The 13366-nt window shown below is 40.7% G+C and overlaps 1 protein-coding gene across 1 annotated transcript in view; it reads right to left on the bottom strand.

Annotated features, from left to right (window-relative positions):
• The window catches only part of LOC110484475 (mucin-5B), a 42064-nt gene that overhangs the window by 9502 nt on the left and 19196 nt on the right, over positions 1-13366 (bottom strand). The window contains exons 19-35 of the mRNA XM_021555146.2: positions 12987-13138; positions 11168-11306; positions 10375-10485; positions 9776-9955; positions 9160-9396; positions 8158-8314; positions 7817-7945; positions 7302-7386; positions 7070-7107; positions 5861-6016; positions 4570-4662; positions 3689-3930; positions 3003-3180; positions 2458-2708; positions 1852-2035; positions 1096-1288; positions 262-440 (exon numbers count right to left, since the gene is read on the bottom strand). Coding sequence (XP_021410821.2) covers positions 262-440; positions 1096-1288; positions 1852-2035; positions 2458-2708; positions 3003-3180; positions 3689-3930; positions 4570-4662; positions 5861-6016; positions 7070-7107; positions 7302-7386; positions 7817-7945; positions 8158-8314; positions 9160-9396; positions 9776-9955; positions 10375-10485; positions 11168-11306; positions 12987-13138 — 2704 coding nt within the window. The remainder of the gene's footprint in view (positions 1-261; positions 441-1095; positions 1289-1851; positions 2036-2457; positions 2709-3002; positions 3181-3688; positions 3931-4569; positions 4663-5860; positions 6017-7069; positions 7108-7301; positions 7387-7816; positions 7946-8157; positions 8315-9159; positions 9397-9775; positions 9956-10374; positions 10486-11167; positions 11307-12986; positions 13139-13366) is intronic.

Genomic DNA, 13366 nt, shown 5'->3' with positions numbered 1-13366 from the left:
GGACAAAGCACACAGCGAGAGGCGGCGCCGGGCGGCGCCCAAGCCGCGGGGAGCGCACAGCGCTCCTCGGCCGAGCTGCGCAGGACACGCCGCGGGCCTGGTTCCCCCTTGTTTTGCAGCAGGTCTGGGCTGGAACAACCCCTTGGGTTTGTTCCTGCTTTCTCTCAGGTCCGGAGCAGCAGGGGAGACCGAGCAGACCAGCCCTGCCCCGCCGCAGGGGGTGCGTTCCGCGCCGAGCTCGCTGCCCGCTCCCAGGCTCACCGCAGCGGCCGCCCGCCAGGCTCCGCCAGTCCGCGCACACCCCGTGCAGCCCGCAGAGCGCCGCGTAGGTCTGCATGCTCTGGCACTCGCTGCTGCGGGGCTCCTCCGAGCACCCGCTGGCCACACACGCCTCGTAGTAGGGCTGGGGCGGCACCACGCCGTGGCACTCCGTCAGGGTCCTTCACAAAGCAAGGAGAAAAACCTTGGGCTGCTTCCAAGGAAGAATTCAACCCACGGCCAAAGCATCCCCCCCTGCCCCAGGCAAAGCCTCAAGGTACAACTACAAATTGTTCTCGTAGGTAATACACTCCCACAGCTTAATAAAGAATGAGCTTTACCTGCCATTCTTTACAATGCTTTGAAAGGAAACAATAATTTTTTTTTGACTGCTATCTGCAAAGGCTCCTGCACAGCTCATTGCTGTAAGTTTATATGCTGACATTTTTATGCTAGCATGTTTGAAAATCCTGCTTTAAACTACAAAATTACTTTAAAAACAGACACATATATTTACTTATTCTATTCTGACTGTGTTTCATATCATTCAGAGCTTTCAGATACCGAATTATACCTAGTTCCCACTTGGTCTCTCCAGAACTGACAGGCAGAAGGAGTACCAAGCAGCACTCTTAAGAGAGGACTGATTTTGCTGATGCTGCTGAAAAGTATCTGACAAGCTCCAGAACAGAAACATCAGTTCACTGCTCAGTTTCACAAGGTATGCAAGACTTTGTATTTCCTTCATATCCTAGAATCAGTTCACCCATTCCATTTAGTGAAGAACGAAATTACCCTGTGTATTTATTTTTCTGATACTTTTGGGAGTTGTCTTACCAGATGATTTTACACAGATTAGAAGGCACACAGTGTTGATGATACTCAATCTTCGATGGTAGTGAGACACCAGGGCTACAGTATCTGTTGGTAGGATATGAGGCTTTCCAATCTAATGCCATCTCTTTGAAGGAATTGACAACCTCACCATTCCTCTTCATAGCATCATCAGATTTTTGGTTGGTGCAGGTACCTGGTAGCAATATAAAAATGACTGTTCAAGGACAGTTGATGCTGATGAAGCTGCTTTTAGAGAAAATATGGGGGGAAGTTCTCCTCCTTATGCGAAAAGAGCAATGTGTAGGGTCCTGGAAAAATTCACACAAACTGCTTCTAGGAAGTGAAGGCTCGAAGAAACAGCTTGCCAGCTGCTCATGGAAACCAGAATTGATGTGTTGGTTCATACATTTCTTCTGGTGGCCATAGTAATTGAGATGGTACAGGACTCTCCACATTTCCTACATTCCTTTATGAAGTAGATATGATGAAAAGGAAGGGCCTAGAAAAATTCTATCCACCCCCCAACAGACTGAGGATGTGGAAAGAATAAAAGGTATGATTTAAAACTATATTTGAACAGAATGAAAGATATTACTTAAAACTACATTTCCTGACACTGTCTTTCCATTAAATAAATGTATTAACATTTGCGAAAAATAGTGAAGTTGCAAGCATTTAGAGATTTTGCAAGGGAATGAGAGATAGAAGGAGGAAAATTAAGAGCAATAATTTTTGTCAGCTGATGAGGACACTCACCACAGAGTCCCATGGTATTGTTATAAAACTTGCTGAAGGGGAGCTTTATGTAAAATGCAAGCCGACTATAGGAGATGTAAACCTCTAATTCAGGTATTTCAATTATGGCATAAAGGCCAGAACTGGTTATCCTGATACCATTCTTAAAAATGTCTGGAACAACTTTCTTATTATCAAACAAAATCTAAAAGAAAAGAGACAAAATGTTTTTATGGACACTCCTTCATTGAGTGAGGTGCATGATTGGTGCAACTGGAAAGCAGAGCAACACAAATTCAGACCCTAGGTGCACCAAATGATGTCTGTCAAAGGCAGTCATTTAAGCAGTTGTCTAATATTCCTTTTAAATATGTTGCAATTTATATTTGAATAGTCATATCAGGATAAAGCCTACAATTTTCAGTTATGTGATCATTTCCCAGATTTTTAGAATATACAGATTTTATTGATACAAAGCAAAAAAGGGAGAGAAGAAGCAAAGCAATTGCATTTCTTACATTCCATATTTTACAAGCTTAATCCTTTGTCATGACAGGACATTTGGCAGTAGAGTAACATAACTACAGCAAAATAATTTTGAGAATTCATTTAAATACAATACTTTACCAAGTTTGTTTCTTTTCCATGTTCCATTGCTTGTGTCAGAATAACAATAGAGTTGGAGTAAAAAATTATGAGGGACATTGAACAAGTTGCTCCACCAGTGGCAGCACAGTAGTAGTTGTCTACGTTAATCCAGAAGTTGTGAGAGTCAGGATGAATTGACTTCACAAGGACATAGGTGCAGTTTTCTTTAAAATGGTAATATGCTCCATCAAAAGTCACATAATGCTCATTTCCCCATCCACTGCAAATACCTAGAAGACAGAATGACAGGTTTCAAGTTTGGCTTCTGAGGCACCTGTAAGTACAAGCTGGTTTAAACCATTTTGCTAGTTTCCAGTCAGAGGCAAAATACCCAGTTTGATAAAGAAAAACTATTCTAGCAAGGATATCTGCTTTTAACAGCCAAGATTTCAGAAGGGATTTCTGTTCCATTGTATCCTGCTGAATTGATAGGAACATAATATAGATGTTGACCAGATAGACTTTTTTTTTTTTGAGGCCCAGCTGAACATAACATAAATTTCAAGAATTCTCCTGCCACTTACACTGACATTCAGAGACTTCACAGCAACCAGTTTCATCGGAGTGTTTTGTGAACGGGAAACCATTGACACAGAGTTTCTGTTGCTGAGGTGGGCAAGTCATGACAGACAATTTAATATTGTTTCCTTCTCCCAGGCAAGTGGCAGTATGGCAGTTTCCAAAATTCCATGTTTCATTAAACTATGGATTAATTGACAAAAAAAGAGGAGAGGCAAATAACAAAGTAATGTCACAAAATCTTTAAAATCACACACAGCAACTGTATTCCATTCAGTTAATTGTCTAGCATGGCAAAATTTGGTGTCTACTCTGGCTCTGGAAACCAGGCAATATGAACCATATAGAAATACAGAGAGCTTTGATATCTTTTTTGGTGTATATATATATATATATATATATTAGGGTCCTCATCATTTCTGATGGTAGGACACTGCCAGATGTGGCTTCCCAGTCTTTGTTCAGCTTATGTAGCTCTGCTCACATACAATCATTTAGGTGTTTCAGGTGAACAGAAGAACTTATTCTTTCAGTGAGGGATTTCTGGCATACTTCTAAATGATGTCCTTAAGCCACACCTACAGTCAGCTGTAGTGCTGGATACCAGCATCAGAGGAGAACACCAAACCTCGGCTGCAGGCAATGCCTGAATGGTGGAATGATGAAACACGTCTTCTTCAGGGTCTCTCACCTTTCTGGGAGGAGTGAGTGCAAGACAGTCGCTCGCAGAAGTCCTTGTGGGTGCAGGAACTTGGTTTGTTACACCAGGAGCAGGTGTTGGTGGACAGGTTTCAGAATATGGATCACAGACCTTGAGGGTATCAGTATGACCAGTTTTACACTCTGCCCAAATTAATTCAATTTGACACGATTTATTGCAGACAGAGTAAGCACAACGACCTGATACATTCACTGGCAGAGAAACATTTTCTCCTGCAAGGGCAAAACCCAAGTGTTAGCCTGAGGCCTGATGACAGAGCAGCTGCATTCTCAGCCTTGCATTTAACTATCTCTACCCAACAACCACGCTCAGGGGACTGTCTTTCCTGGGATTCAGTGGCTGAACTGGACAGCAATTCATCCAAATGGCAAAGACTGGGGGAGGGCCACAAGGCCTAATCTGATATTCTGCTCTTAGGTACATTGGAAAGAGTTGCAAATGGATACAAGAAGAGCCAATACTGAGTACATCACCAAGTGCATCTGCTCTTCACAAACACCAGGAGGTAAGTGAAGCAGGAGCTACTAACAGATGAAGAAGAGACTTTCCTCTCCTGCTTTTGGAATACTATTGTCAGTGACAAGCTCATGTGCAGCAGTTTGGGATTCAGGGCTCTGCTGACAACAGCAAGTGCTATGAGTTTTCTTACACCAGGGGTATTCAAACCAGAACAAAGTTATTGGATATGGGAGAGTTGTAGTTGTGAAGGAGTTAGCTACAATTCAAAGATATAACAACTTCTGGTAATGTCTAATTGCAACAGGCAGAATAAGCACTTGTCAAAGCACTTTTATTTATCAGTACATCTTTTCATGTCAATGGTGCAGAAAAAAAATGGCATGATTTCTCACCCATTTGTATCGATTGTCCATTGTCATTGCAGATGCAGGGAGTGGCTACCTCTGATGAAGGAGGTGCAGATGTTACATGTTGCATATGTGCTTCTGCAGGAAATCAAATAAATTAGTGTTTAAATCTTTTACTACTGTACTTTCAATCCCTATGACATCTCTTACATTCTCTACAACTACACTGTGAGTCTATCTTACCCCCACTACATTCTGTACATGTCCACAACGAAACCATCCTCTGTATATATAAACACTCCCTCTATTACACAGTATGGTCCTGTAATACTACACACACCCTCCCACATCTAGTTATTTTTCCTATACAGAATACAATAAACACCTCTTCTGTCATTTATTCATTTCAATTTAATGTTTCTAGCCTTGCAGTACTTCACCTGACTTTGGAGAGGTGATTTCCAGTGGCACTCCATTTGGATTTTTAATGCTTTCTTTCAAATAAACTGTTGGTTTAAATAGAGACAGATCATGTAGACATTTTACTATGCCACCTACAGTCTGCTTTCAATAATCCTGCCTTTACTAGGTATTACTCCACTGTACTTATTCAAATTTTTAACATTTTCAGTAAATGCCAAACACATGGGTTCACCATCAAGTATTTAGCTCTTACACTCACATGAATAGAGAAGCTAACATTTCATTTTCCTTGCTGCCCTTGTATAATTTGCTACCAGGATAAAAAAAATAAAAATATTTATATATATATAAACCACTTATTTGCAAAAATCATGTGGCAATTTCCCCACTTTTCTTTATATCTTTTAGGAAAAAGAGATAAAGAAATTTTCTGATATTTCAGAAATGTCTTTTGAACAGGAGTTAACTGCCAGGAAGCTTTATTTTCATATTCCAGTGACCCGTATAAGACTCACTTTTTCCAATGCAGAAAACAGTACAATAAAAAACAGAATTTTTCTTCTGTTGTGTTATGGGTGATAAGAAGGAAAAATGAAATATTTAGAAGTATGAAATATTGAGACTAACAACACCAGAGTGTCAACTGTGATATGCTGAAGCTTATTGTAAAGGTTGTATGAAAAAATGCTGAATCTTTCTATTCTCTCTTAACCTCACTGGCAGTAAGGTCAGCAAGAATTCTGTAAGATTGCACTTTGGTCCTCACCACAAGACCCACAAGCTCTGATCCCTCAGTTTTGAAACTTCAACAGTCTTAAATTCTGCTGTTATCCTAGACATGCTGTAGGAATCTTTTTCCAGGATGAATAAATCTTCCACAAAATCACCACCAAGCGTCTTATCAATCTAGTACCTTGTGCTGGTGTAGATGGAGTTCCGCAGTGGGTAAGGGTTTTAATGATCTGTCCATTAGGGCCACAGACAGCTTCACTACACTTGGTCCCATACACGTGGCTGTACACAGTTTCATTTAAGGTGTAGGTCTTCCCATTGTAGCAGCACAGGCAAACTGAGGCACCAAAAGAGAAAATACCATGGCAACAGAGAACACTTGCAATATAAATACAAGTGAAAAGCAAACCACACTCTGCATTTACCCTTCTGAAGATCACAACATCAAACATGAATTATCTGACTAAGAAAATTTCTTAGTTTCTATTTGAGAAGCTGCACTGTGAGTCTATCTTATTTATATAAAGTGCATTGGATTTTTCTGGTTGCTGGTGTTTTTTGGAGTCAGTTTGTATGGAGAAATTACTGGTTGGTAAAAGTGTGAGAACTGGTACTGGTCTAACTCAGCATGGAGTACAGGAGAAGGCTCTCTGGGTAGGGAATGTGACTGGGATTATTGCCTTTCTGAGTGACAAAACACTGTCTCAGGAGGTGTTGCACAGCCATTTCCATCCACAAATGAGGAGCATGCAGTGGTACACAATTTCATTAAAATATATGAGAAGCTCTCCAGATTTTGGATACTGTACATGTAGGAACCAAAGGAAATGTATCCATTACTGCAACAAAATCAGCTAAACTGCAAATATGTCACCCCAGGTTTTGGGATGTTCTTTCTCCCAGATATGGGAATGAACTGATGCTGTACCTTAACCAAATGCGTCCTTTAGGCATCCAAACCTGTATCTATAAGCTAGGTATCTTAGTTTATTTTATTGAATGAATTGTCAGGAAACAGCACTTCTACAAGATTTGCCCTGTTCTAAAAGTACTTATTAAAAGAGGTACCATGAATGGCCTGCTACAGACTAAAATCTGTCTGTCTTCACTGACTACCAAGAAGGTGGAAAAGTGGTATTAACCTGCGTAAGATGAATCCTACATATCACACCTGTCTCCTTCCTCCTCATGATTATCCTTTACACAGTTCTTGAGGTCAAAGGCTGCATTTTGCTTATCAAAGTATATCTGTGCTGCTTTGCACCCACATATTAAACTACCTGTCAGGCCTCCTATTACCAGTACATTTGCAGTAACATGTGATGTTGGGTTGTTGCAGTCCTGCCTCCTGCCATCACTCAATGCATGGTGAGGGATGGTGAAAAGTTACCTTTGGAGTCTTCAGCACATAGTTTCTCTTCAGGATCACTGAAGAGAAAGAGTAAAAAAGAATTGAAATGAATTTGTATATGGAATAACAGTGTCTGCAACTGTGCCTACTTTTACAAAAAAAACACTCCTGGATTTAATGGTAATTGCCACTGCCTATAAACATTAACAAAACATCTCCTAGTTTGTCCTTTCCAGTCCTATTCTACCTTTCTCACCATCAACTGACCTACCATGAAGTGCAGTTGAGGAGGGAGACACACTCTCTGCTCTCCTCATCAAAATATGGTTTGTCAGGACTACACTCTGGGTAACAGCCTGGAAAATTAAACAAAGCATTCTTAGTCTGAGTTACACAGACACAGGAAAGCACATAAATACCGCTATCAAATATATATTTGATCCCCAAATGAATGTGATTCCAGTATGAATGTTCTTTTTACTACAAATTATTTTTTCAAGCCCTCTTTTTACCTCTGTTCCCAAAGTTTTCATTTACTACATTTGTCAACAGACAATTATTCTATAAAAATTTATATTCAATGGTGTTTTATCACTTCATATATTTAAAGGCAGCAGGCAAATGATGCTATTAATGGCACCATCACACAGGGAATTAGCAAGGCATGGTCAATGAGATTCTGGGACAGATGGGATAATCTTTCAGTCACCTTGACGCTTCAGACATTTAAAACCAGATTAGTAGCTACAACTCCCATAAACTGCATTAAAGTCAAGGAAAAAATACCTTCTAAACTGTACAGCAAGTTCCCACATTTCCCTTGTGGGTTCCTGCAGGTCCTTAGACAAGGGGCTCCACAAGGTTTATAGAACCACTCATGTTTGTCAGGTGGATTGTAATAATCACAGAACACAGCTAGAACAGAAGAATAGAAAACATTTAGGTCCCAGACACTGGGCAGGGACAATTTTTTAAAATCTTTTTTAAGATTTTAATATGATAAACATGATAAAAAGAGCTTGTTCAGTCACACATGTATAGCAATGGAGGTGTTCTGCTCTTCTGTATCCCAGGTGCTTGAGCACAAGGGGCACTGCTTTCTGTGTGCATTTCCCTGCGGTACTTACGGCAAATGGCAGGGGTTCTCCAGTTGATGCAGACACCGGCTCTGCTGCAGCTCCTCGAGTAAGCAGCAACTGAGGTGCAAAAGCACTCACAGTCTCCCACACTGTCACAGCCACAGAAGTCAGACACACAAGATTCATAATATGGAATTGGGTTCACCTGTCAAAGCATCAACAGAGCTGTCACCACAGCTGTGTCTGCTGCACTGTGTTTTAATGAAAGAAAAGGCTCTGAATTTCTGTCATGTACATGGTTTGTGACAGACTGTGATTGTCATGAAGGAGCTATGATGTTTTACAACAGGTAGTTTTCTATTTTCACCTGCCTGGTAGAATTGGACTCTAAATTTTCCTATTCTTATATGTGTAATGCTGCCACTTACACTTAAAATGCCTTCCCAGTGTGATTTCTGCAGGAATGAAATGTTTTGTCTTAGCACAACTACACAGTGTGTACACTCTTCAACTGAGAGACTGTGATTGAGTGTGAAAGGAAATCCTATTTCTACTAAACTTCCTGTCTCTTGTTTTTTAACCGTTGCCAACATAAACTAATAAAGGAAATTAGGCCAAGTTTGTTTTTAAAATTATTTATTAAAGTGGACTGAAGCTTTGTATAGACATTCTAATTAAGAAGAGTAGACTTGTTTCTGTTTAAATTAATTCAATTTGTGACTCAAACCAAATAATTAGTCTCTTTAGATAACTTGAATGAACTTCCCAAGGATCACCATACAAACAGTTCTAGGCTAACTTATGTCTACATTTTACAGATACCTAACTTCCTACTTCTGGTGGCCAGCTATTATCCTGTTTATCTTCAGTTGTTCAAAATAGGCACTGCTTCTTCCTCCATACTGTGCATAGCTGTGAAATGAGGTTTTGAGAGAGATAGCCAAGTACTAATGTGTAGTAGCATCAATACTAAAAATATGCTGCAAATGTACTGCAAAACAGCAACAATTATCTACTGTGAAACTATTGAGGATCAGAGAATAGGATTACCTTGCTGTGACAGTCTTCAAAGATGCTGCTCTTAATGATGCTGCAGTGCTTCTGTCCCAGGGCAGACTTGAACGGCTGATCCACACACAGGTCTGTCAGGTTTATATTTGAGCAGGTGCTTGTTATTTTCCAGCTGTTTCCAAACTCCTGGATGCTCATCTCCATGGACTGCCCTCTGGTTGTGAAGTCATTCCTTGTGCGGCCATCAAAGTCACCACAAAGACCACAGACTTTTCCCTGTGTAAAGTGTGTAGGCACAGTTAATGCTTTGGTTATTTTGAGTGCAGCCCACTCTTTGACAGAAATAAACTATAGAACCTGTAAAGGCGGAAGTAAAGGTGCAAGTTTCTAAACAGAAAGCAAAAAAATGGCTTAGAAAAAGTTAGACTTCAAGTGACCAAAACAGTCCTAATGTGTTACCAATACTTCTAGACTCAAATATTCTGGAGTGTTTTATACTGGCTGAACAGTGCAATAAAACACAAGATACGGCCTGCTCACTGTTTCTTCTTGTCTACTAAACCAAACATTTTCCAAGCCCTGGAAAAACTGGGGCTCTAGTTCTGGATGCAAATCTGACTTTGAAATCATAACTCCCAGTCCACCCCCTACTTACCTGGAAAGATGGTGCCACGTGAACAACAACAGTAGTCTTTTGGTCCCACATGAAGTTCATCCCTTGATTTGTTTCAATTACAATATAACCTCCTCTGAGGTCCACTTTGTAATTTTTCTCAGCTCCTGGATCAGTGGCTATCTCCTGAATTCTTCCTTCCAAGAGTCTTATTTCACTGTTCTACAAAGGAACAGATACATTGCATGGAAGGAAATCAAATAGAAAACTTAGTGCAACAGCTGACACTCACTCTGCCTCTCATTCTTTGTCTTATTTTTCTGTCATCTTCACACTCTGTCTTAGTAGATAGGTGAGCCACAGTCACCGATGCACAGAGCCTACTGTCACAAATGCAAACACACACAAATGCACTTTCATAGAGTTGATTCCTTGCAACTTTCCCCTCCTACACAGAAGTGTTCAATCGCTGTTAATAGCAAATACCTAAGTCTTTCCCAACTGCCCTGCCTTAGCTTGCTGGCTGTTTGACTTCCATAGGTACTCTTAGCAGCAACTGAGATGGAATATTAGAGAATGATACAGTAATTACTACAAAATCATGACTGCAGCTCCTTGGTTATAACTAGTTTTAGACAAACCTCAAAAATCAATGTGATCTTTAGGGAGCAGATGGAGCGTGACTTCCCACAGGCGTTGTTCTGAATCACAATCCGGAAGGTGCCAGCATCCATGTTATTAGGGCAAAAATCCTTAGAAAAAACAGATAACATTCTATTAGATCTTGTCAGGCAACTAGACCAGTCATAAGCATTTTCAGGAGCTCTAAATGAACGGCATACTGATCTGACTTCTTTATTCACTAAAACTATAGAATTTTGGAAGTATCTGCTGGAAGATGACCTGGTGGCAGATGCATATTTGAGCAGGATTTTCAAAAATAAAAACTAAGGGGAGGAATGAACTTGTCATAGAAAGAGTCCAAAAAGGTAAAAATATATTTTCTTAAAATTAGCAAAACCAACTGTAATATGGGGATGACAAAATGTCTCACTGAGTGCTGTCTCATTACATGCAATTATTATATATGAGGCTCACACATTAACCTCTTCGTGCTTCCATCACAACAAAAATAACGTCACACCTATTTCTTTTCCTTGAAAATGCTGGAACGCCTTCAGGAAAGAGCAGTCCAACCAAGGAGTTAATCATTTGGGATCACACAGTGCCCTCTTGTGTCACTTCTGAGAGTCAATTTGCTTTGTTTTATTTGGAAAATCTCACTCTATCAGCTCTGGGTGCAAGAGGAGGGGAGTAGGCTCTGCTCATCAGTTTGGCTATTTTGTATGGGAATACCTTTTAATTACCCAGACTGAAGCCTACACTGTGGGCTGTGAAAAGCATATGCATGGGAAATTGAAAATAAATTGATACCTGTGCTAGGATATAGTCACAGTCTCCCAGGAAATCAAACTTCTCCCCATCAAAGCTCATGTAATGCCCATTTCCATACACAGTACAGGTTCCCTTGCAGGGATTGTCCGTGCAGTTCCACTGCCTTTTGTTGCAGGTGCTGGGAGGCAAAATGCAAGAATAACAACATTTTCATGAAACATGGGCTTTCCTTAACCCCAAACAGGGGCAGAAAAATTAAAAGATTTGTTGTTTGCAGTGCCCTCTCAACTGCTCTAAGATAATTTCAATCAGAAAGTTCCTGTTTACTACTCTGAAACATTAATTCATATAACAATAATTAATTTCCTTCAAATATATTTTAAATAATTGAGTCCTGGTAGCAGACAGTGGGGGTTTAGGAGACAAATTCAAGGTGAAGAACTGAATATTTCTACCATTTCTGAATTTTAACTTCTGAGGGATCATGTTGCATTTCTGTTACACTGGTGTGAACAAATATTATCTCTGTCTTTCCTTGGGTCTGGCTGAAGTGGAGAAAATTTTTTTTTCCCACAGCAGCCCTCACAGAGCTGTGCTTTGCATTGGCAGCTATAAAGGTGTTGGTAACACCTCAGTGTATTGGCTACTGCTGAGCAGCTCTCCCACAGCATCAATGCTATCTCCTCAGCATTCTCCCCCTTCCCAGTAGGCTGGGGCATGGATAAGGTCAGCTGTCCCGAGCTGGCCAAATGGATATTCCAAATCATGTGATGTCTGCTCAGCAATAAAAGCAAAGAGAATGGGAGATCGGGGTGGGAACAGAGTGGTGTATGCTATGATGTTTGTTTTCTGAAGCCCTAGTCCTTTGAAAGTGGGCTGGACATCATCGCCTGCTGGTGAGAACTAGGGGATAAATATTTTGTTTGCCTTTTCTTCCACACACAGCCTTTGCTTTTGCTTTATTTTGACCCATGACTATCTTATTTTCTCCCCAACCCTGTCCTGCTGAGGAGGGTAGTGATAGAGCAGCTAGGTGGCCACCTAATATCCACCCACCACACATTGACAAACCTCACCTCTAGTTCAGGAGGACTGTAGACAGAAAATTCAGTTGTTATAGCCATGACACAGAGACTGCATTTTCTTTCCCATGTGTGTCCTCTTCTCATAAGAAAACTAAGCCCTCACTGCACTAAAATTTCTTAATGACTGTGATAGCAACAACAGCATTTCAGGTTTTGACTTTATGGGTTAAACTTGACTGCCTGTACCAATGGTGATTAGACCAAAGTGTTTCTGGCTCTTATTTTCTCTGCATCAATTTGGCAGAACTATATAATCTCATCCTTGCTAAATAATGGATAAGGGCATTTTACCCACAGTGATCAGTAATAACAGCAAAATTTATGGCATCAAATTCGAGCAACTTGAGTATTAATTTATCTTGAGAACTATGCATCTGGAAGCATTGCAAGTCTCAAAGGAGGACCATTGCAATTCCTCTTTGACTAAATTCAATCATTTTTTAGGGTTCAGCTGTGCCCAACACACACAGACTCATTTCCCCCTTATTGAATGAGCAACCACACACCAGCCAGGATAAGGCTGATGTTTTGAAGCTGGTGGGGAAACAGAAGAGGATGGAAATTGTTTAACAGAAGATATTGGTGCTTGTTCTCCCTAAGTGCAGGCTCATGCAGCATGATGCAGAGAAATGCTTCCCCTTTTATTTTTACTAGCAGCCCAGTGGCTCTCGTGAAGAGGAAGGCTTCAAAGCACACCCTGTCCCTTGGGTGCACTATGGACTGACAGTCCTAACAAACTTTGCTGTAAAACAAGACTCCCTGGGATAATTTACCATGTGTTGCAGTCCACTTTGATGGTTTCCCCGGGTTTATAGAAGTGTCCTCCATGAACACATGGGCATTGATCTTTGGGAATACATCCTCCACTGCCATCCAATACCAGTCCATCGGGACACATGCAGCCAGAAACACATTCTGTGACATACTGCATGTTAGAAGATATAGGAGAAGACAACTTGTTAGTGCACAGAAAGAATAGGGAACCAGCAGCGGTGTGCTAGCTCTGGATGCCAAAATCTTTGATTTTTAAAAAAACTCCTTAATTGCAAGCTAGTGGAAATCATGCTACAAACATCACAGGTACATTGTTAGCTACAGCTGCTGTGTTATCAGTGGAGAAATTGGTGTGTGCCCAGCATGGAGTGTTCCCATC

Source organism: Lonchura striata, chromosome 6 (genome assembly GCF_046129695.1).
Source record: "Lonchura striata isolate bLonStr1 chromosome 6, bLonStr1.mat, whole genome shotgun sequence".
NCBI classification, from domain to species: Eukaryota; Metazoa; Chordata; class Aves; order Passeriformes; family Estrildidae; genus Lonchura; species Lonchura striata.
Note: the sequence above shows the minus strand (reverse complement) of the source record. Positions and strands in the feature narration are given on the sequence as shown.